The sequence below is a fragment of the Coffea eugenioides genome, chromosome 3 (assembly GCF_003713205.1).
Source record: "Coffea eugenioides isolate CCC68of chromosome 3, Ceug_1.0, whole genome shotgun sequence".
In the NCBI taxonomy this organism is placed as follows: Eukaryota; Viridiplantae; Streptophyta; class Magnoliopsida; order Gentianales; family Rubiaceae; genus Coffea; species Coffea eugenioides.
The window spans coordinates 13633135-13657593 of NC_040037.1; the positions used below are offsets into that span (position 1 = coordinate 13633135).

The window sequence follows — 24459 nt, forward strand, 5'->3', positions numbered from 1 at the left end:
ATCAAATACATCTTGTGTCATAGTCTCAAGAGTCAGAACTGAAATGCACGCTAATACTGCTTTTGTTTGGATACCAAATTTTTTAAATAATATTTCACTTCCATTACAAACACATTTTCAACTCACCTTTTTATATTTCCAACCACCTTTTTATCTCACATACATCACATCGTAAAAAATGCTACAGTAATTATTCTAAATAATATTTTAAATAACACTCTATTCAAACAAACCCAGCTCTATTAGAAATCAATTCAACTCTTAATATTAGTCTTTCTTCCACATGCGGCGGGTCCATGTGCAGAATTCGATAGATTGAAGGAGACCGGATACTGTTCTGGTCAAGAATGGCCACTGGACTGTCCCTTTTCCTGTTCCTTAATTCAAGCTTTAGCCTTTAAGGGGCGATGTTTTAGATGGTAGAAGACTTCATTCACAATGTGTAGCCGATCTCTAGCCATTTTTTATATGTGAGCAACTATATTCAGGTTTTCGGGGACCTGAACAATTTTGAGCTAATTGATATATGTCACAAGAACATTTTCATATTCTCTTGTGGTTAAATTTAATAACATTATAGACAGCAAATGAGTTGATAAGACTTTTATAGTGCTGTATTTATCTCTTAGATAGGACTGCAATCGAACCTTGCAAGCCAGCTTTTTAGCAACGAAACTGCCTCAATATTGGCTGGCTGAGTTCAAGCAGTTTGATCAAAGTATCAAATCAAGTAGTTTGATTAAGAAAATACTCCTAAACCTCATGATATGTAGACATTCTTTTTAACATTAACACTGATCATCTATTTTAAATTCCTTCAAGGAAAATATTATAATTAATATCACTTACATATGAGCTCAATTAGATCAGATCTATGCAAGTGGAGGTCATCTCCATCTCTTATAATGCAAGGCACTTCCTCAATTTCACTCTCAAATTTTTAGCGTAGCACAAGGAGAAATATTAACAAATCTCGCCTTCTCCAGAGCTAGCATCTTTCTTGTGGACTATTCAATTATTCAACAAACAAAAGGAGCAAGAAAGAAAAGATTAACAAATAGCAACGTAGTGATGACAATGCTGGAATCACGAGAAAGTCGCATCTCGGTTGGGAAAAGCAAAGAATTTTTTTATTCATTACTTTATGGTTTTTGAATGAATTATTTCCCTCTCATTTTGCAGCTAAGAAGCACCAGCGTCGGCATTGTCCACTAAGAAAGGGACATACACCTAGAACCCTTTTTTTTAATTTAAAAGATTTTCGCTTTCCATAAGTTATGACTTTCTTGGAATTTTCGAGAGAAAAAGAGCATATAAGGGGCCAAAAAAAAAAGAAAGGAAAAAAATTAAAGTCGAACAGAAATTTTTATTATCACGAAAATAGTTTCTTTCATTTTCAAGTGAAAGGGAAAAAGAGAATGATAATTTATAATTAGTGATCTATGTTAGCTTTACTTCGCTTTTTTTTCTTTTCGTTGAAAATTCAAGCATTGTTGTTCAATATGCATGCTCCAAAAATCAATCCTATAATCCAAAAATCAATAGTTAGTTTTTATTTTCAAAAGAAAAAGGTAAAATGACTTCAATAGAGATTTTATTTCGATGGAATCAATAGAGTTTATACAATTACTAACAAGGGCTTTAAGCCATGAACAAAGAGTAAAGAGTACTCGTCGTGTACCTGATAGACGACAGATTGTTTTTTAATTTTTTTTTTAAAAGCAAGTGAAAAGGGTTGCAACTTAGGACTTGGACAGTAATTTTAAAATTTAATAGTGTACCTACCTTTTAACTTTTCGTGTGCTTTTAAGGTATCATATGGGGAAAAAAAACCAACACCATATAACTTCAAATGCAAGAAGGTATGGAATTTGTCAATATGTCAATGTCAATATACATTGATATGTAAAAAGTGCACAGTTTATCACAAAGATATTTATCCTAATATTAGAGTCATTTTTTCGAGAATTCAACTTGTTCATGCAAACATGTAATCAATATGCATGAATAAATAACATTAGATGAATTTAAACCAAGTAGCCTTCAAATTTAAAATATTTGATTTCATAAATGTGCATTTGCAATTTAGAAAAAATACTTTTCAAATGGCAAATCCAGAGAGTAACAAATACTCCTACTTTATTTTGATTTCAAATCTTCTTTTGACTTATCAAAAAAGTGAAAACATGAAACTAATAATGGGTCAGATGGAGAGGAGTATTAAAATTTTGTTTTCCAAATACTTTTGTTCACCCAGTTTTGCAACGGGTCAATTTCAACCATTATGATAGCCTTGTGAATGTAGTTCTACCAGGCTTTGCGGTCCACAACATGGACTGGATATGTCGATTAGCTCCTACCCTATTATTATTATTATTTTTTTTTTGTCATTCAACAATTTCTATTCTCCTCTTATTTTAGCCTATTCTAAGAAAATGGGAGGTTCAACTGGACCAACCGGAAAATTGATGGTGACTGAATCACCATTGAATCAAACTGGTATACTATGCACACGTGTGAATTTTGGAGAAGCCACGTACAATAACTCAATGATTGGAAGTAAGATTTGAATCTTGACCTCCTATTCCACTAAGATTTAAAATCTTTGGTGGTGGCCAACCGCCAAAGAGTTGTTGGTTAGCTCCCATCCTATTAGGAACTAGGTTTTCGACCTTTCTAAAGAAAGTGTTTTGTTTTGTTTTGTTTTTTCAAAAATTATTTTCGTTTATCACCAGCAGCCGGCAGCTATTGGTCATTCATCAAAGCATAGATCTGAACAACACTAATCCCCCACCAGCCATCCCCTCATTCCTTCTAGTATCCTTTTTATGAATTGGATTCATCTATTTGGTGTTCTAAAATCACATTTTAAAAGTTTATTTTTTTGCGAAAGTGTTATAATTTAGGACATGAATGATAATTTTAAAATTTTAATAGTGAACCTAAAAAAACAACTTGTAAATTTTACATGAGAGCCTACCTATTTTTAAATAAGAGGGAAAAAAAACCACATAACTTCAAGTCCAATATTGTATGCAATTTGTCCAATAAATAGATATTCATAATTCATAATTTCATATACATATGTTAACTAAAGATGTCAATCACAACCCAATTATATTGATCCATTCAAATCTGTTCACTAATATAGCCAGTCCAAATTTGCCTATTGACTTTAAATGAGTCCAAGTGAGTACTTAATTAAATCCATTTAATTGGTGGGGATAATTTCAAAAACCTCCCTTGAGGTTTCTAGTAATTTCAGACAGCTCCCCTCATATTTTGAAAATTATACATCCCTCCCTTAAAATATAAGTTTGGGTTTCACCTTGATGATGTAAGACCAAAAAAGTATAGGGATAATTTCAGAAACCTCCCCTGAGGTTTCTGACATTTACACTCACCTCCCCTGTGGTTTGAACAATTACACTAACCTCCCCTGAGGTTACTAATCCTTTACAAATTCAGTCCAAATGATTAAAATATTGTTTTAGAGAGTGAAATTAGAATTTTGTACCTGATTTGCCCTTTGTGCTACATATCCAATGAATGACAAAGTATTACAAATTAATTAATAATTAATAAACTTTAAGGAGTGTAGTTTATAGACAAAAACGTTTTACTTATTTAAAGTACCAGCTCTTTACGAGTATTTTACTTTCAAACATTTACTTTATTACAAATATTTATTCTTAAATACAGATTTGTATTACTCTCAAATATTTAATTTTTATTAAATAAAAAACCTACCAGTTATTATTCCGTAGAAATATTAATATAACACTTTTTCAATTTTAGTTATAAATATTTATGTATTTAGCATAAATTAAATGATTCAGGATTAAATACTCATAAAGAGCTAATACTTTACTCATGTAACGGATGAAAATCATAAAAAATTAATACTTTATGAGGGCATTTCTTTTTTAAAAAAATATTTAATTTATATTAAATAGATAACCTACTGATTTTCTTTTTGCGAGAATATTACTATAACACTTTTTAATTTTTAATTACAAACGTTAATATATTTATCATAAATTAAATATTTGAAAATAAAATATCTGTAAAGAGCGGGTACTTTAAATAAGTTATGTGTATTTGCCTATAAACTATACTCTTTCAAGTAAAGAGTATAGTTTATTGATTTAAGTTAAGGAGTGTAGTTTATTAATTTAAGTAAGGAGTGTAGTTGATAAAATAAATGGTCTCGGAATTAAAGTTTTCTTTCATTTTCACCCATCTTTTTTGAAAATGTTTCAAAGAACAATAATATTATATGTTTCTTTTCCTTTTGCCTGGCTTCTTTAGAAGGTGCGAGATTCAAGCACAAATATTTCATTTAGACACAAGTACCATAACAGCTACTATACCAATAGTTTACATAATACTACGTTGATCCAGTGCGGTCCCCCCCTCTCTCTCTCTCTTTGAAGTTTCGTCGAAGGCTTACCAAAGATTATTGATTGTGCGGACAGTTAAATAGACCCAACCACTTTTGTGTGCACGCTCGTACTTACACGTATAAACTAATCGTTTTACCAAAAGCATACCCATTTTTGTCTCTTAAGAGGACTAACCCCGCCACCTACAAAAGATTCTCTACTAGCTAAATCAATAAACTATACTCCTTACTTTAAAGAGTATAGTTTATAGGCAAATACACATAACCTATTTAAAGTAACGACTCTTTACAGATATTTTATTTTTGAATATTTAATTTATGATAAATATATTAACGTTTGTAATTAAAAATTAAAAAGTGTTACAGTAATATTCTGAAAAAAAGAAAATCAGTAGGTTATCTATTTAACATAAATTAAATATTTTTTTAAAAAAGAAATGACCCATAAAGTATTAATTTTTTATGGTTTTCATCCATTACATGAGTAAAGTATTAGCTCTTTATGAGTATTTAATCCTGAATCATTTAATTTATGCTAAATACATAAATATTTATAACTAAAATTGAAAAAGTGTTATATTAATATTTCTACGGAAGAAAAACTGGTAGGTTTTTTATTTAACAAAAATTAAATATTTGAGAGTAATACAAATCTGTATTTGAGAATAAATATTTGTAATAAAGTAAATGTTTGAAAGTAAAATACTCGTAAAGAGTTGGTACTTTAAATAAGTAATACGTTTTTTCCTATAAACTACGCTCCTTAAAGTTTATTAATTATTAATTAATTTGTAATACTTTGTCATTCATTGGATATGTAGCACAAAGGGCAAATCAGGTACAAAATTCTAATTTCACTCTCTAAAACAATATTTTAATCATTTGGACTGAATTTGTAAAGGATTAGTAACCTCAGGGGAGGTTAGTGTAATTGTTCAAACCACAGGGGAGGTGAGTGTAAATGTCAGAAACCTCAGGGGAGGTTTCTGAAATTATCCCAAAAGTATATGAATGTCCAAAATTGCTTCATCTAAATTTCCTCAATATGAATATCATTAATTTTTTTTAAAAATCAAGAATATACTTGTATACTACCAAAATTACAAGTTTTATTGTTTAGCCAATGTCCTAATATTTTGCATCCCCATGATTACTACATCCACCCAAACTTTTAAACTCTTATCACTTCTTCTTCTTCCGAACAAACTCTTTGTTTTAGATGCCAAAATCCACTGTCGTAATTCTTATTTTCACAATCTTTACCTCTCTATAGGTTTCTTCTATATATTGCTTGCCAAACCGTTAGTCATAAAACTCATAATCCTTACCTTTTCCCCACTCAAACGGCCAAGTCCTCAGTTACCAAAATTTTTCTAACCTTTGCTCTCAACATTTGGGTTGGTCATCCTAAATCACTTAACATTTTTTTTTTCTGAATTGACACAATTTTATTGAAAACAAGTTTGATGTCTATTAATAGGAGTCAGACAAAACATCAACAAAGTGGAAGTTTGGGGTAATAGTTTTAATACAGTCTATCAAATTATATTTTTCCGTAATCCAGTAGCTTTTTTGTGCTCAATGATATGAACAATTGGGTTGTTGGAGTGATGATTGCTTCCATCATCATCAATAGCAATAACAATAACATATTTGAGTGATAGAAGGAAGGAAACATCTATCTTGATTAGCATATTTGAGTGATAGAAAATTACAATTTAATGATTATGGCTAAAATAATTTGGTCACAATATATGACCTAGTCAAGAAGAATTGTTTTTCTTTTTTCTGTTATCTGCTCCCGTTTTTATCATTAGCTTGTCTTTTGAAAAATTATGAAGGTTATTATAGTTATTGTTTATCATCAAGGGAAGTAAGTGTAATATTGAAAACATAAAAAAAAACTTAGTAAAATTGTCAGAAACCTTAGTAAAAATAGAAGATAGGAAATTAACATGCTAACCACAAATTGAACTATTCCTTCAAAATTTAACTGCGTCACACCTTTACAGTGAATTTATCCGACGTAACTTCAAATAGCAGCGCAGCCTAATAATTGAATGACCATAGACAGTAAAATGAGTGCATTTCTATTTTCTAGTAAGACTCCATTTGGCCCAAATTAGGAGAATAAAAAATGATATACAAGCTAATTACAGTCACAAATAATTAATGAATCAATTCAGTTTATTTAGAATTAATTTACAATTATTAGGTTAAATTTCTAATTATTAGGGTACACATATAATTTTATTTATATTTATTTAATTGATGCAAGGGATGGGATAGGGAATGGGGCGGCGAAGCACCACTGCCCCTGGTGCCATTTAAGACGGGGCACAAAAATCGCCCCGTCCCTACCCTTGCTCCGCTTCATCACCTACCCCCATGCAAAGATCTTAGAGGGAGCCTCCGAGAGAAAATGAGAAACCCCATGTCCCATATAAGCAGGAAAGAAAGGAAAGGTTTATAAGTGGTGATTTTACACAAGTTATTTGGACCATGGATTTGGAATTATATCACATCCAGAACTTGGGACATAACTCTATTGTACTTCATGATTACTACAAAATCCAGGACGTAACACTCTTGTACCTCAAGATTACTTCACAAGACGTCAAAGCTAAAATAAAACAGAAGTCCACGAAATATCAGACCAAACAACCAAACTTGCATTCAATGTGTTCTTCCAAGCCAAAACTAAAATAAAAGTCCATCAAATATCAAACCAAACTTGCTCTTCATGTGCTCTTCCAGGTTGACAAAGGTGGAGTGTCGGAAGTTTTCCAAGTGTTGGCGTCAGTCGCATATCTATTACCTTTGACAGCGGCAGCAATAGATTCGAGTTCCGCCTTATCCTCTGCGGACAGTTTTACAGACAAAGCTCCTATATTCTGATCGAGGTTCTGAATCTTGGTGGTGCCAGGTATGGGGCAAACATCATTGCCTTGGTGATGGACCCAGGCCAATGCTAGCTGTGATGGAGTACAACCCTTCCTTGAAGCAATGGCATTGACCCGCTCATACAAGTTCTTGTTGTGCTCCAAATTCTCTGCTTGAAACCTTGGCTGATACTGCATTGTATGAATTTCAACATTTGAGCAACTGTAATGCCAGAAATTCAAAAGGGAGCAAAGCATGTGTTGTCTACAAAAGAAGACGTTACGAATAACTTCAAGATATTCGATTATATTGTTTGAGGTGCACAAAGTTCCGGGGAAAGAACAATCCTGTAAGGTGGACTGAGTACTCCAAGAAACATCAATTGCGGAAGGTAGATCCTGATGTACATTTCTCATTAAAGAAGGAACTCAGAATAGATATCAAACACATTTTTGAACTATCAGGACAGTATTATCACAGTTAAAGGATGTATAGGAAAGGGAGAATAGCAATTTGAGAGGACAATGCACAACTTTTGTGCCCTAGACCAGATGATGACATTGCAATGCAAGTCCATTTCCCCTCAAAATTGTGAAGAGACTATAAAAAAAAAGAGATAGTTTCTTCCTTTTTTCATGTCCAGGATATTTTTGCACCACAAAATAGAACACTCCCACTGCTTGTGATAGTTGACAACGCTAGTGATATCTTTAAATCTAACTAAATACAGAGCACACAATTTCTATCCTGTCTGTACAAAAGGTTCAGTTTCAAACAATGCCAAAAACTGCATTTATTGGAATCCAAGACTACAAGACTTGTCAGATAGAAAAAAGCTTGTTGTGTCACTCTGTTGGATAGAAGTTAATTAAATTAGACAGTTTTAGGAAAGCTCAACCAAATTATTGGACATCTGATAGGGTGTTAATTGTTGGTATTTTAATTATTAATTTTCCCTTCTATCCCTGACAAATATTGTGTTAATTGCTGATATTTACTCATATTTGGTATCGGGACTTAATTTCAGGAATGAAGCAGAAAACTACCAAAAAGGAGGGACTTTATGGAGAATATGGAGACTTCTAAGGGCTTCAATCCTTAGGCCTTGGATTGGTGGGGACCACAAAGCTATAAGTCATTTGGGCTCTTAAAAGAAAGCAACGTAGAGAGACTTGGAAGAAGGAGTAATTTTGGAGACTTTGTCCACATGTGTGGGGACCACCGGAGATAGCTTTTAGTCATCTTACTTTTGGCTTTTTAAGGAGAGGACGTACAGAAGCAAGGGGGGACCTCTAGTTTAGCTTTTTAGTTTAGTTCTAGTTTCCTTTCTCTGGACTGGCCTCTGACACACGCCAGGTGTTCGACAATATTCCCCAACGGGAAAAACATCTTTTATTCCTTGCTTTCTAGTAAAAACGCAATGCCTTTGCAATCCAGTACTTTTGGCTGCAATTCAACTATGAGGAGTGGCTAATTTCTTCATCTAGTCAGAGGTTAAATCGAAGCTTTGGTTCGACAAAACTGTGAGATCGAATTGATTTCCCTACGTTCTTTAATTTGCAAGTATTTATATATTTCCTGTTCACTTATGCATATGATTATTTCTTGCAATTAAATACTTGATCACTGTTTAATTGTGTGAGTAATTAACAGCCATCTAAGAGTGCTCAATCCGTAATTGTTGGGTAATTTTAGTGCATGTGGCAAGTGATATGATTCAATTGTAGTAGAAACTTTTGAGTCGTCGTTGCGGAAATATATGATATAGCCTAAATAAACCGAGCGTGTGTGTTTGTTGGTTATAATTGGTGGCCAGTCTAATGATTAATGCTGTCAAAAGGTTAAATCCTAAGAGCGTGTTTAGGACTGCTTAATTGGCTAGGGCAATAACTACAGAGCTTGTTGTGGTTATCGAATCAGTAAGGTTAGGCAGGTTGTCAGAGCTTGTTGACAACCATAACCAGTTTATTTGTAAATGAAAGATTTTATCTCTGCATCTGTGATCAGTGATTCGAACCATAAGTGGAGATTATACCTTTGACTAGAGATTTTCCTTCCGTCAATTTACTTTATATTTTTAATTTGAGCAATTAAATTAGACAGTTCCATATCAACTTCCCCCATTTTTATTTAATGTTACATTCATTCAAAATAAATTCCCAAGTCCCTGTGGATTCGACCCTGCTCGCTGCTATATTCGAATTTTGTCTTTCACGTAATTAATACACTTTGGTATATCGGATCAAGCAAACTCTGGCACCAGGGTGAAGCTAGTAACCCATTGCACAGCCTAAGTCCCTGCTCCAGTACCATAGTGGACTTAATTCGTGACTTAAGAGTAGGAATTTTATTTTTGCTGGTTTGACACCCAACAAATTTTGGCGCCGTTGCCGGGGACTTGGTGTCAAAATAAATTTATTTTCTTTGAATTATATTTTCTTTGTTTATTTTTTATTTTTATTTTTATTGTTACTGGTTTATGCCTAGATCTTCTCGTACAGGTGAACTGCAATATAATCCTGAGATAGAGAAAACTGCTCGTGCATTGAGAAAAGCAACAAGAGAACGAGCAGAGGCATCCTCCTCATCTACTGGACATAATTCAGTAGTAGATTTTGTGGATTCATTTAGTGAGACGGAAGAGATAGATAGCACCATGGCTAATGAACGGACATTGAGAGAATTGGCTGCACCAGATTTAAATCAACAGCCTCTATGCATTACTTATCCTACATTAGAGGTTGCATTTGAGTTAAAATCTGGACTAATCCATTTACTTCCTTCTTTTCATGGCTTACCAGGTGAAGATCCCCACAAGCATCTCAAAGAATTCCATGTGGTTTGCTCGACAATGAAACCTCAGGGAGTCACAGAGGAGCAAATTAAATTAAGAGCCTTTCCATTTTCCTTAGCCGATAAAGCTAAGGATTGGCTCTATTATCTGCCCTCTGGGTCAATATCCACATGGACAGACATGAAGAAGCATTTTCTAGAAAAATTCTTTCCTGCATCCCGAGCTGCAAGCATTAGGAAAGACATCTGTGGAATTCGACAATTCAATGGAGAGACTCTACATGAATATTGGGAAAGATTCAAGCAACTATGTGCTAGTTGTCCTCATCATCAAATTCCTGACCAACTCCTCATCCAGTATTTTTATGAGGGTCTGTCCCAAACTGACAGAAGAATTATTGATGCTGCCAGTGGGGGCTCCTTAGTGAATAAAACACCCACGGAGGCAAGAAATTTGATATCGAGTATGGCTGCAAATGCTCAACAATTTGGAGACAGGCAGGATAACACGACTCGTAGAGTCAATGAGGTAAGTAATTCTACAATAGAGCAAAGATTAGATTGTCTAACTTCTTTGGTTGAAAAGTTAGCTATAGGACAAATGCAGCAATTGAAAACATGTGGAATCTGCTATGGTTCGAGTCATCCAACAGATATGTGCCCCACACTCCAAGATGATTCGACTGAGCAGGCTAATGCAGTTGGATTTCCAGGACCACCTCAGAGACGGTATGATCCCTATGCAAACACCTATAATCCAGGATGGAGGGATCATCCTAATTTTAATTATGCAGTAAGGCCACCAGGATTTTCACATCAGTCACAATATCAACCTAGACCTCAACTTTCACAGCAACAACCTGCTCCTAAATCAGGTATGTCACTTGAGGATATTGTGAAATCTTTGGCTACTAACACTCAACAATTTCAACAGGAGACGAAAACTAGCATTCATAATTTGGAGAATCAAATGAGCCAGTTAGCTTCCACAGTCAATAGATTGGAATCCCAATTATCTGGAAAGCTACCTTCGCAGACAATTGTCAACCCCAAGCAAAATGCTAGTGCCATCACATTAAGAAGTGGCAAAGAGTTGCCTGAGCCGAGCAAGAAAATTTCTGAACAAGCAATCGAGGAAGAGCTCGAAAAAGAGGGGAATGTGTCTCAACCTAGAGCCTTGGAACAACCAGATTTTGGAGAAAAATCAACACAAGTGGTTACACCTCCGCCTCCATTTCCTAGTCGACTGGCAAAGTCCAAAAAGCAAGAGCACGAACAGGAGATTTTGGACACTTTTCGAAAAGTTGAGGTAAATATCCCTCTTTTAGATGCAATTAAGCAAATTCCTAGATATGCTAAATTTTTGAAGGAATTATGCACTGGTAAGAAAAAGTTGAAAGGAAACGAGAAAGTGCATATGGGAGAAAATGTTTCGGCAGTTTTGCAGAAAAAATTGCCTCCTAAATGCAAGGACCCAGGTATGTTTACTGTCCCTTGCAAAATAGGTAATATTAAAATTGAAAAAGCTATGTTGGATTTGGGTGCTTCGATAAATGTTATGCCTCGTTCTATTTATAATTTGATGAACATTAGGCCTTTAAAAGAGACGGGCGTAATAATTCAACTGGCTGATCGATCAAATGCCTATCCTGATGGAGTTTTGGAGGATATTTTAGTGCAAATTGATAATTTGATTTTTCCTGCAGATTTTTATGTGCTTGATATGGAGGATGATAATTCTAATTCATCTCCAATACTGTTAGGGAGACCATTTTTGAAAACTGCTAGAACAAAAATTGATGTTTTCACTGGCACATTGACTATGGAATTTGATGGTGATGTTATTAAATTTAATATTTATGATGCCATGAAATATCCTGGTGAATCTCATTCAATTTTTGTTATAGATGTAATTGATTCTTTGGCGCAGCAAAATTTTGAATTTAATAATGACGATGCGTTGAAGGTTGCTATTTCTACTGGTCTCTGTCAGGAAAATTTGCAAAAGATAAAAGGGAAGTTTGTTTTTCCTTTTGAATTGCAGGAAGTTATTTTTGAATTGAATTCTCTTTGTCCAGAATTTTCCAATGTGTCTTACTTGGAATTACCTCTGTCTCATTCACAGCTTTTGCCATCTATTGTGCAAGCCCCGAAGGTGGAATTAAAGCAGTTACCGGATAATTTAAAGTATGCATTCTTGGGAGATGGAGATACACTCCCAGTAATAATTTCCAGTAAATTGACTGCTTTAGAGGAAGAAAAACTAATTCGGGTGTTGAAGGACCACAAGGAGGCAATAGGATGGACAGTGGCTGACATAAAAGGATTAAATCCAGCCACTTGCATGCATCGCATCTTGTTAGAAGATGGTGCTAAGCCTTCGAGAGAGGCTCAACGGAGATTGAACCCACCAATGATGGAGGTAGTGAAGAAAGAAGTTTTAAAACTTCTTGACACAGGTATAATCTATCCCATTTCGGATAGTAAGTGGGTAAGTCCTGTTCAAGTAGTTCCTAAAAAGACAGGAATTACTGTTATTGAAAATCCTAAAGGTTTTCTACAAATTCCAGTGGCGCCTGAAGATCAAGAGAAAACCACATTTACTTGCCCTTTTGGTACATTTGCCTATAGACGAATGCCTTTTGGTCTTTGTAATGCGCCTGCTACATTCCAAAGGTGTATGGTTAGTATATTTTCTGATTATGTGGAGAATATCATAGAAGTGTTTATGGATGATTTTACTGTCTATGGTAATTCTTTTGATGAATGTTTAACTAACCTCATAAAAATTCTTAAAAGGTGCATTGAGACTAATCTTGTTTTAAATTATGAGAAATGCCATTTTATGGTGGACCAAGGCATAATTTTAGGCCATGTGGTATCTGCAAAAGGAATTGAGGTAGATAAGGCTAAGGTAGAAATTATCAAATGTTTACCTTACCCTGCAAGTGTGCGGGAAGTTCGCTCTTTTCTTGGCCATGCAGGTTTTTATAGGCGTTTCATCAAAGATTTTTCAAAGATATCCCATCCTCTATGCAAATTACTTCAAAAAGATGTGGTATTTCATTTTGATGATAATTGCAAGAGTGCATTTGACACGCTCAAGGGATCATTGACTTCAGCACCAGTGGTTCGACCACCAAACTGGAGTCTTCCTTTCGAGATAATGTGTGATGCCAGCAATTTTGCTGTTGGTGCAGTACTTGGCCAGAAGGAGGGCAGAGCTTCTTATGTCATTTATTATGCCTCGAGGACCTTGGATGGTGCCCAGTGCAATTATTCGACTACGGAAAAGGAGCTTTTAGCTATTGTTTTTGCTTTAGAAAAATTCCGTTCTTATTTACTTGGCACTAAAGTCATTATTTATTCTGACCATGCAGCTTTGAAATATTTGCTCAACAAGAAAGAGGCCAAACCACGACTTATAAGGTGGATTCTCCTACTCCAAGAATTTAATTTGGAAATTAAAGACAAAAGGGGTGCCGAAAATATGGTTGCTGATCATCTCAGTCGTTTGATCAATAGTGAAGGACCTGCTCCCTTGAAGGATAATTTTCCAGATGAGCATCTTTTTGTAGTTCAAAAGACAACTCCCTGGTATGTTGATTTAGTGAATTATCTGGTTACTAGAACGCTACCTAATGATTTGTCTAGAGCTCAAAAGGAAAAAATTAAAAGTGATGTTAAATATTATGTGTGGGATGAACCATACTTGTGGAAATATTGTTCTGATCAAATTATTCGCAGGTGTGTGTCTAAGAAGAGGTTCCATCAATTTTATCTTTCTGTCACTCATATGCGTGTGGTGGACATTTTGGCCCTAAGCGAACTGCAAGAAAGGTTTTAGAGTGTGGTTTATTTTGGCCAACTTTGTTTAGTGATGCATACTTATTTTGTAAATCATGTGCAAATTGTCAAAAGACAGGTAATTTAAGCCATAGAGATCAAATGCCTCTTACTCCTATACTGGTTTGTGAAATTTTCGATATATGGGGTATAGATTTTATGGGTCCATTTCCTTCCTCTTTTGGTAATATGTATATATTACTTGCAGTTGATTATGTCTCAAAGTGGATAGAGGCTAAGGCAACTAGGACTGACAATGCTAAGGTTGTAGTTGATTTTATTAAATCTCATATTTTTGTCAGGTATGGCACGCCAAGAGCAATTATCAGTGACCGAGGGACACACTTCTGCAATCGAGTAATGGAAGCATTGTTGAAGAAATATGGCGTCACTCACCGGGTTTCTACGTCCTATCATCCGCAGACTAGTGGTCAAGCAGAAATCTCCAATAAAGAAATCAAGTCGATACTTGAAAAGACGGTGAATCCCAATAGAAAGGATTGGAGTTTGCGCTTAGATGATGCACTTTGGGCTTACCGTACAGCTTTTAAGACCCCCATAGTAGAAATTCAAAGTCTTCACACTGACAAGATTTTTAAGGTTAATGGTCATCGTCTCAAACCTTTTTATGAAGGATTTCAAGTTAATAATGTTGAGGAGGTGACCCTTGCAGTGCTTGAACTCTCTGATTGAAGCATTATTTTGTCTAGCCAAAGACTTTAAAGAAAGGCGCTTTTGGGAGGCAACCCAATTGTTCATTTTAATTGTTTGTTCAATTCCGTGTGGTAGTTTAGAGGTGTTCTCCTTGAATTCGACTAATTTTGGGTTTCAGTTTTCGTTTTTGCCGATTTATAGGTGCCCTTCAGTTTTGACGTGCCCGCGTGATGACGTGCAGGAAGCTCACAATGAGAATCGTCCGAAAGCCACAGTGAAACGCGACTAGAAAACGCGAGTTGAAGGCGCGTTTTCAATCGCGTTTTCACTCCTGCGAGATTTGTGCACAAAACGCGACTTATAAAACGCGAGTTGAAGGCGCGTTTTCAATCGCGTTTTCACTCCTGCGAGATTTGTGCACAAAACGCGACTTATAAAACGCGAGTTGAAGGCGCGTTTTCAATCGCGTTTTCATTCCTGCAAGATTTGTGAAGGAAACGCGACTTATAAAACGCGAGTTGAAGGCGCGTTTTCAATCGCGTTTTATGTGTCCCAACAAAGGCTTCAGAAACGCGATTTCAGCTCATTTCTTCCTCTCTTCTTAGTTTTCCAGGTTCAGACTTTGGAGGCTCGCATGGTCAACGTCGATGCCAATGTCGCCGGCATGGCACATGATTTGGCGCAGTCTCTGTTTCTTACAGGCTTTGCACCTCCGTTTCCACCTCGCCCTTCACTATGCCCCGATTTCAGGGAAGTGTGGTTGCTTTCCCTCTCACTTTTGCTTCACTTTTGCTTTTTATTTGTCACATTGAGGACAATGTAGGATTTAGGTGTGGGGGGAGCAGTTATGGTGCTAGTGTCTTTCATTCATTTTCTTTTTCTTCTTTTTAGTGATTAGCTCGTATGTGATGCCAAGTTTGATGTTGGATTGTTGCCTCTATTTCTGCTATTGCCAAGTTTTAATAATAAAAGGGTACCAAGTTAATGTGGTTGAATCCAAAAACATCTCTTTGGTGAATATCAATGATTGTTTTACTCTTATAATTTTTGGTTAACTTTCCTAGGCATAGGGAATGATTATTGGCATTTTCGTGTGAATTGGTCCGGTTATTAACTTTAGTTCTCCATGTTTGAAAATGAGGCTAGCTGATGCAAGTTTTCTTTTGGTTTTTGTGTTATATTGAGTTTTTGTGATTTTTAACTATGAATAAACTTGACTGTACTCCGCTATTAGTTACTACTGAGTAACCGGGGATCTGCACCTAAAAGTGTTGATTCTCGCGTCAAAAGGTAGTAACTTCTATGAGTACGTGGTCACGTGGCGATAGAAGCTGAGTAACCGGGCTCCTTCATCTGGCCAATGTTGGAGTTCGCGTCAAAAGGCTCAAATGGCTAGCGACTAAGTCTTTTGTTACTATTGAAAGAAAAAAAAAAGAGAGAAAAGTAGAAAAAATGTGAAAAAAAGTGAAGGTTGTGTTAGTGTGTAATAAAAGTCAGCTTGCCGAATTATGGATTTAATGTTGAGATTTTGGTTAATAGTTGGACCATTTGCTGATAACTGTTGTGTGTCATTCCTTTTTCTTAGATTAGTTAACCTGGAATTAGAGGCATTTGTGGTTTAGAAGCTAACCGGAGTGATGTTTCTTGGACTTGACCATTGATGCTTGAATATTATTTTTCTTGGTATCTTGGCAATTTGTTGGATAGAGCAATAGCCACTATCAAATATTGGTGTTTGTTTCTTGTTCTCATGCTTGAGGACAAGCATGGTTTAGGTGTGGGGGGAATTGATAGGGTGTTAATTGTTGGTATTTTAATTATTAATTTTCCCTTCTATCCCTGACAAATATTGTGTTAATTGCTGATATTTACTCATATTTGGTATCGGGACTTAATTTCAGGAATGAAGCAGAAAACTACCAAAAAGGAGGGACTTTATGGAGAATATGGAGACTTCTAAGGGCTTCAATCCTTAGGCCTTGGATTGGTGGGGACCACAAAGCTATAAGTCATTTGGGCTCTTAAAAGAAAGCAACGTAGAGAGACTTGGAAGAAGGAGTAATTTTGGAGACTTTGTCCACATGTGTGGGGACCACCGGAGATAGCTTTTAGTCATCTTACTTTTGGCTTTTTAAGGAGAGGACGTACAGAAGCAAGGGGAGACCTCTAGTTTAGCTTTTTAGTTTAGTTCTAGTTTCCTTTCTCTGGACTGGCCTCTGACACACGCCAGGTGTTCGACAATATTCCCCAACGGGAAAAACATCTTTTATTCCTTGCTTTCTAGTAAAAACGCAATGCCTTTGCAATCCAGTACTTTTGGCTGCAATTCAACTATGAGGAGTGGCTAATTTCTTCATCTAGTCAGAGGTTAAATCGAAGCTTTGGTTCGACAAAACTGTGAGATCGAATTGATTTCCCTACGTTCTTTAATTTGCAAGTATTTATATATTTCCTGTTCACTTATGCATATGATTATTTCTTGCAATTAAATACTTGATCACTGTTTAATTGTGTGAGTAATTAACAGCCATCTAAGAGTGCTCAATCCGTAATTGTTGGGTAATTTTAGTGCATGTGGCAAGTGATATGATTCAATTGTAGTAGAAACTTTTGAGTCGTCGTTGCGGAAATATATGATATAGCCTAAATAAACCGAGCGTGTGTGTTTGTTGGTTATAATTGGTGGCCAGTCTAATGATTAATGCTGTCAAAAGGTTAAATCCTAAGAGCGTGTTTAGGACTGCTTAATTGGCTAGGGCAATAACTACAGAGCTTGTTGTGGTTATCGAATCAGTAAGGTTAGGCAGGTTGTCAGAGCTTGTTGACAACCATAACCAGTTTATTTGTAAATGAAAGATTTTATCTCTGCATCTGTGATCAGTGATTCGAACCATAAGTGGAGATTATACCTTTGACTAGAGATTTTCCTTCCGTCAATTTACTTTATATTTTTAATTTGAGCAATTAAATTAGACAGTTCCATATCAACTTCCCCCATTTTTATTTAATGTTACATTCATTCAAAATAAATTCCCAAGTCCCTGTGGATTCGACCCTGCTCGCTGCTATATTCGAATTTTGTCTTTCACGTAATTAATACACTTTGGTATATCGGATCAAGCAAACTCTGGCACCAGGGTGAAGCTAGTAACCCATTGCACAGCCTAAGTCCCTGCTCCAGTACCATAGTGGACTTAATTCGTGACTTAAGAGTAGGAATTTTATTTTTGCTGGTTTGACACCCAACAAAATTTTGGCGCCGTTGCCGGGGACTTGGTGTCAAAATAAATTTATTTTCTTTGAATTATATTTTCTTTGTTTATTTTTTATTTTTATTTTTATTGTTACTGGTTTATGCCTAGATCTTCTCGTACAGGTGAACTGCAATATAATCCTGAGATAGAGAAAACTGCTCGTGCATTGAGAAAAGCAACAAGAGAACGAGCAGAGGCATCCTCCTCATCTACTGGACATAATTCAGTAGTAGATTTTGTGGATTCATTTAGTGAGACGGAAGAGATAGATAGCACCAAAAACTGCATTTATTGGAATCCAAGACTACAAGACTTGTCAGATAGAAAAAAGCTTGTTGTGTCACTCTGTTGGATAGAAGTTAATTAAATTAGACAGTTTTAGGAAAGCTCAACCAAATTATTGGACATCAAATAGTGCAGCAACATGTAACAGAGAGACAAGAACAGGGATATTGAGCAACAATGCTGCTGAATGTGGTAAAATAGATGACAGAATTTCATACTAACTATACATATACTATACTAGAAACTAATAATCTTTTTGGATATTCACAAACCTTTCGGTAGTCACCTTCAGTCAAATTCTCGATCAGCTTTGGACCTGAAGAGAAGAATCCTTGTCCGAGTGGACTGTATGCAACAATCCCTATGCCAAGCTCTCTAAAAGATTACACCAAAGTGAATTCAAAACATGTTTCTTCTAGACCATGTAGAACATGAAGCAGAATAAATGCACTACCTGCAAGTGGGAATGATCTCTTCCTCAACATCTCTGCTCCACAATGACCACTCCAACTGTATAGCTGTTATTGGATGAACAGCATGTGCTCTTCTAATTGTTGAAGCTGAGGCCTCGGATAGACCTATATACTTTATTTTACCCTCTTCAACCAGTTTCTTAAGTTCTCCTATCTGGGAGAAGGAGGAATTTTTAACGGACAAGAAAATTCTAGCTGATTTACTATATTCCATACCAAAGTATAGAATCAAAATTATACATGCATAAACTAAAAGTAGTACTCGTTCTGTGCAGTGGCAAAACTTGGTCAAAGTATACATCAAATTGAAAGCACCATCTAAAAAAAATGGCAACAAGCAGCCATAGTACTTCTCTAGATGACATTGTCATTAACCCCACTTGTTACTTAGCTCTGCTGGACCATGCATAACGTGATGCTCGGCCAATATCTTCTTTTTTTCAATTTTTTTAAGGAGTGGCATTTAAGAAGAAGGAAGGGAGGAAGGGGTATTAGAACTTGAGAATTGTAAGTCTTGAGGCCTCAACTTTTGCCATTAAACCAAGACCTCCACAGCGCTTGGCTAATATCATTATATGACATTGTTGATTCTTCTAAACAAACTAACGGCAATACATATGAAAAATGTTAGTCATCAATTTTGCTGGATTTCATTCATACTACCGGTATTTTGAGTGATCATAGTGTAAGAAAATTTCTTCCTACCATTCAGGAAAAGTAAAATATTCTCCGCTGACTGCACTAAAAAGACCATACAGAAATCGTTCTACAAAATGTTCAGTGTTATAACAAATGAGCATCATGTACTTAAGATATCAAATAATGAATGCCCATCTGCATTGCTTTTGACACTGACTGAAAAGAAGTGATAAGGTGGATAAATAGCATATCTATACTGAATCAGATAGCCTATCTCAAATGAAAGACAGAATGCACAGGTCTTCTGGTTCTAAAGGAAAGGTATACAATCTATAGTACAATATCCAGCTATATCTCTCTCAGGGCCTCAGCAGGGCTGTCAAGCTAATATAAGACAACTCTTTTGGATGCTTGTAATTTTTGGGATGCCCGCTGCTATCAGCTTTATGATTGTGCAAATTAGCATAGACCATAATGGCAACAAACTTTTTTCTGCAATTTTTGAAGCAATTGCAAAAGACATGGAACACAATTATTCTCCACAAATTTCAACTACTTTGATCAAACTTTCATTTCATCAAGAATGAGGTGCAGCTTAAATTCAGGAAAGGAAACAAGGAGCAAACCGTGACTTCAATGGGCACACGTGTATCAATGCGATGCTGATAATAGAGATCAATGCAGTCCACATCAAGCCGCTTCAAGCTGGCCTCACACGCTGCTCTCACATAGGCTGGATCACCATGTATAATAAAATTGCCATTCTCAAAGCTCAATGCAAATTTTGTTGCTAGCTCCACTTTCTCTCTCAATCCTTCCTTCAAGGCCTAAAACCATGCTTTCCTAACATCAATCATCGAGGACATACACATCATTGCATGTTATAGCAAGGCGATTTGTGATCCATGCATGGCACAATCAATCTGAGTTTTTCCGTCGTTTTCATTTTTAAGACTAATATACTCCTCCTTCCTATTGAATATGGCAGCATGCAGAATGAAAATTATGTAATCTATGGACTTTAGAAGTTTGACTCTCTTAAAGAGGCCAATCCCTTTTCATTTTTCTGTTCTTCTTCCTGTTTCTTCCAATACAAATTCACAGTCAACCTTTACCATTGATGAGATTTGATGCAAAACATGAACATATACAGACTCGTATACGTGAACCTCAATACAAAAATAGGAACCTCATACTTAATCAAATTATTAAGGTGGATTGAACAGTGCCCTATTAGGAACCGTAAGGGTTCAAGGGAAGGAAAAGGAATGAAAACATCCTAGTGAAAAAGAAAGAAAAGGAGACCAGAGGAGTAAAGTTTTCCTATTGTCTTGTTTGGAGTAAGACATGGATGTGAAAGAAAACCTAAGATGTTGTTTGGTTATCTGATAGAAAAGAAAGGAATCAAATCTGAAGCCTAAAATTCGGGTATTCGAGGCATTTTAATAGAAAATCACTAAAAAGAATTCCTTTCCCTCCGTTTCTATCCACTTTTGAATGGAAATGTAATTTTTTCCACATTTGAATGGAAACAAAACTCAAGCAAAACAACCAATCTTGTTCCTTCCTTCCTTTCCCTTATCTCCTCTCCTTTCCCTCCTCAAAATATCAGTCCAAACACACAGACTCTTGGTTAATATTCCATCATAATAAAGATCCAAGCTTTTTGGATTGACAAATGGACTTTAATCGCTGGCAAACAAAATTAAGAGGGACAAAGTGATACAAGCTTTTAATTGCCTGGGATTAAGTGTGATTTACCTGAATATAAATTTACAAATATGATCAAGGTTACCTTGCCTATGAGGATTTCGTTGATGTGGGGTCCATAGAAATCGGAGGTGTCAAGATGGGTGATACCTCTGCTAATAGCATGGTGGATGAGTTTGATCATATCAGGCTCGGGCTTTGGCGGCCCGTAGGAGCCTGACATGCCCATGCAGCCCAGCCCTTGAGCTGAAACTTCAAAACCTTGCGAGCCCAGCTTGATTCTTGGCACTTTCACTTCTTCTGAAGCCGCCATTTTCAGACAAGAACACAAGACACAGAGGAAAGAGTTGAGTGCAGCAGAGCTTGTTCTTTAGTAGCTGAGGCCTAAGGAAGAAGTATGGACTGGACTGAGGGATGCCTTTATCACTTTATGGTAGGAACGCGTTGACCGTTCCTACCGTAGATAGCAGCACGAGAGATAGACACGTGTGAAGGACAGAAATGGAGGCCACATGGTCCTTAACTTCGTGAGCGATGGGCCGATGGCCGACGCGCACGCAAGAGGAACAAAAAGTCAAAAACGAATGCCTCGCGGTATACGACAAGAGTCAAATAAAAAGAAGGGATAATTTCAGAAACCTGCCTTGAGGTTTTTAATAATTTCATTTAGCTCTCCCAAAGTTTTAAAAATTACATATTCCTCCCTTTTTATTTAAAATGACAATATTATTCTTAAATATTTTAATGAAGTTCCCTTATTTGGTATGCTTATACTTAGAATGACTTTTAAAATCATTTTTTCATTCTTTTTCTTTTTTATTCCTTTTTTTTAAAAAAAAATTTGCCAATAAAACTATAGAACTATCATTATTATCTCTAGTTTCTATTATAACCAAATATCGAACTAATGATTTTTTTGATGATTTAACTTATATGTAATATAAAGTTTTTGCAGATCTTTGTTTTCTATTTTTTGTTATTAAAATTAATAATAAATCCAAAAAAATTGCCCAAACCACTACTAAATTATAATAATTTCATTACTCGAAAAATCCATAAACTCAAAATAAATTATTTCAACATTTTTTTTCTATCTTACAAATCTAAATTCATAATAAAATACCATAAAAAATATCCTATTATAGTGATAAAATTATTATTATAGTTGTTTATCAAATAGTAGATATGAACATTAAAAATTTGGCACATTTTTCTTAAATTATACTAGATAATCATATAATTGTATAAGAAAATAAATTAAAACTCATTACACCGGATATTTTCAAGTATTCATTTAAAAATTTGACCAAGTCAATATTATTTTAAAATTTTATTACTAAAACTATCAAATCAAGGGAGTTAGGTATAATTTTTTAAACCTCAGAGAAGCTCAGTGAAATTGTAAGAAATCTCTGGAGAGGTTTCTAAAATTATCCCTAAAATGAATTGTGTTGAGTGAGGGATTGGTGGGGCAAATACGAAAGAAGGTGGTACGATAGTGAAGTATTTGCACCATGCTCCAGTGAAGTACGGATAATGTGACTAAGCCCCCTTTTAAAGTAGTTGTGTGATTAGCTTGGAAAAACTGTTTTAGTGCCTACAAAATAACGTTGATTTTCACATATTCTTAGAACTAGCAATAGAAAATGGGAGTGGTCGAGGATAAATATTTTGTTTGGTTATATCATACTCTGAGAATTCTATAACAATTTGAAGTATATATGATTGCATATAAAAGAAATTGAAATTGTAATCCCAAATTTGTTTTGGATAACATTATCTTTGAAATAAATATATTTTTAGATAAAAATAAAGTAAGTATGCAAATATATATATATTTATAGAATAACACACAAATGGAATGGTAAGCAAAATAACTGAATGACTGTTTCGTTAGGTTGGAGTGTGATTGGTTATTTTGGTTATGAAACATAAAAAGATATTTGTAAAATACCTGAATAGGTTTTCGCCAATCCTAAAGACCAATCATAAAATGACATACGTATTCATTTTCATGTCATTATTTCGTGTTAAGAAGTTTACGTTTATATTTATGTGTTTTCATGACTTCCTCCAAAGTACAAACTTGCCATATTTTTTTTTAAAGTTGCAGTGTGCAATTGCAAAAAACGCGATTTAAGATATTAACGAACAAAGTGTTGTTCCCAAACACATGAAATTTGTAGCACATTAGAATATTGTGGTATAACTGCAAAATTGATGATGCAAATTGTAGAATATTCCGCCATGTTTGAAGTGTGGTTAAGGAAAGGAATTTGAACATTGTGAAAGAAGTGTGCAGGAGTTTTCGAACAACCCATTCAAATGTATTATGGAGACAGGTGGAAGATACAGAATCGTATGCATACAACTAAGTGACCTAAAAACTTTTGGTAATTGTAGGAGTATATGACATTTGTGAAATGCATTTGCTTTGGCCATTGAGATCAATTGTAATGACTTTAGAAATAAAAGTGAAAGAAAAGGTGAGTAGAATTAGTAGAAGGCAATAGTGATGGAAAGAGCAAAGTAAATAGATGACTGTACCACAATAGGGTTTTGTCCGATTTTCAGTTATACAAAAATATAAGTGATATGATGTATAGTAAATTGTAGAACAAGCGTAAAACATTTTTAAAGTCCATCGATGAATTAATTAAAGCTCCTACATTTTGTAATAAGTGCATCGCATTTAGCATAGACACATGTAAATGGGTTAGGGGGGAACGATGCGTTGGGTGGTACGGGGAGAGAAAATATATATATATATATATATATAGGTAGAATTGAGTGTATAAATTTTGTAGGTAGTAACGTAGAAATGACTAAGGGTGTGTTTGGATTACTTATTTTCGTCGGAAAATATTGTCGTTTTTCGTGATCATATTTTCTTATCACCTTTTTCTCTCACATATATCAAATCGTTACAGTAATTTTTCTATGAAAATGACGAAAAATGCAATCCAAATACACCCTTAGTTTGTGATTTGCAACTAAGTGAATGGTTAATGTTCAGAACTTGACACATAGAGACACCCAACTTTACCTGCTTAGCTTTTAAATTAGGCCTCGCGTGTCCTCTTTGCCAGGCACGTGGTCGGTGGCTGCCACTCCAAAACCCTTTTCCACCACAAGCGATGACACATTGGACAGAATACGGCGTGTCCATAATTATTTTTGACACGCACCGTTCCCACCATAAAGGGATCATATTGTCAAAAGCGTATGGCAATAATCAAAGCTTTGAAAGGAAGACTCGTGAAAAGATTCTACATTGACGACTATTATGTCAACCAATGTTATGTCACTGATTACATACTTCCATGAAATTATAAAATTATCAGTATTTTTGTAATGAAAAAATGACTATAATATTGAGATAAATAAGTATCAATAATATCTTTGTGATCAATATTTTTGATCACACACAGCCTAAGTATCAATATTTTTGTGATCAATGATGCACTTTTCACATGTAAATATATATTAATATTAGATGTGTCAAAATATGTGACTT

General features: G+C 35.2%; 1 protein-coding gene across 1 annotated transcript; it reads right to left on the reverse strand.

Annotated features, from left to right (window-relative positions):
- Nucleotides 1–6849: 6849 nt before the first annotated feature.
- Nucleotides 6850–21336, reverse strand: LOC113765416 (auxin-induced protein PCNT115-like). Its single transcript, XM_027309585.1, has 5 exons — nt 21028–21336; nt 19859–20059; nt 18575–18747; nt 18393–18495; nt 6850–7479 (listed from the first exon to the last, which is right to left on the reverse strand). The coding sequence occupies exons 1-5, from the start codon at nt 21253–21255 to the stop codon at nt 7147–7149; spliced, it is 1038 nt and encodes a 345-aa protein (XP_027165386.1). The 5' UTR covers nt 21256–21336; the 3' UTR covers nt 6850–7146.
- Nucleotides 21337–24459: the final 3123 nt, after the last annotated feature.

Bases quoted from the DNA above. Each gene is read 5' to 3' on its own strand.
- LOC113765416 (XM_027309585.1), bottom strand. From the start codon at position 21,255: ATGGCGGCTTCAGAAGAAGTGAAAGTGCCAAGAATCAAGCTGGGCTCG. The intron at 18,748-19,858 runs GTTTGCTCCTTG...TCCTTCTCCCAG, and splicing joins GTGTGCCCATTGAAGTCACG to ATAGGAGAACTTAAGAAACT. The intron at 7,480-18,392 runs GTTTGTGAATAT...CATACAATGCAG, and splicing joins CTGAAGGTGACTACCGAAAG to TATCAGCCAAGGTTTCAAGC.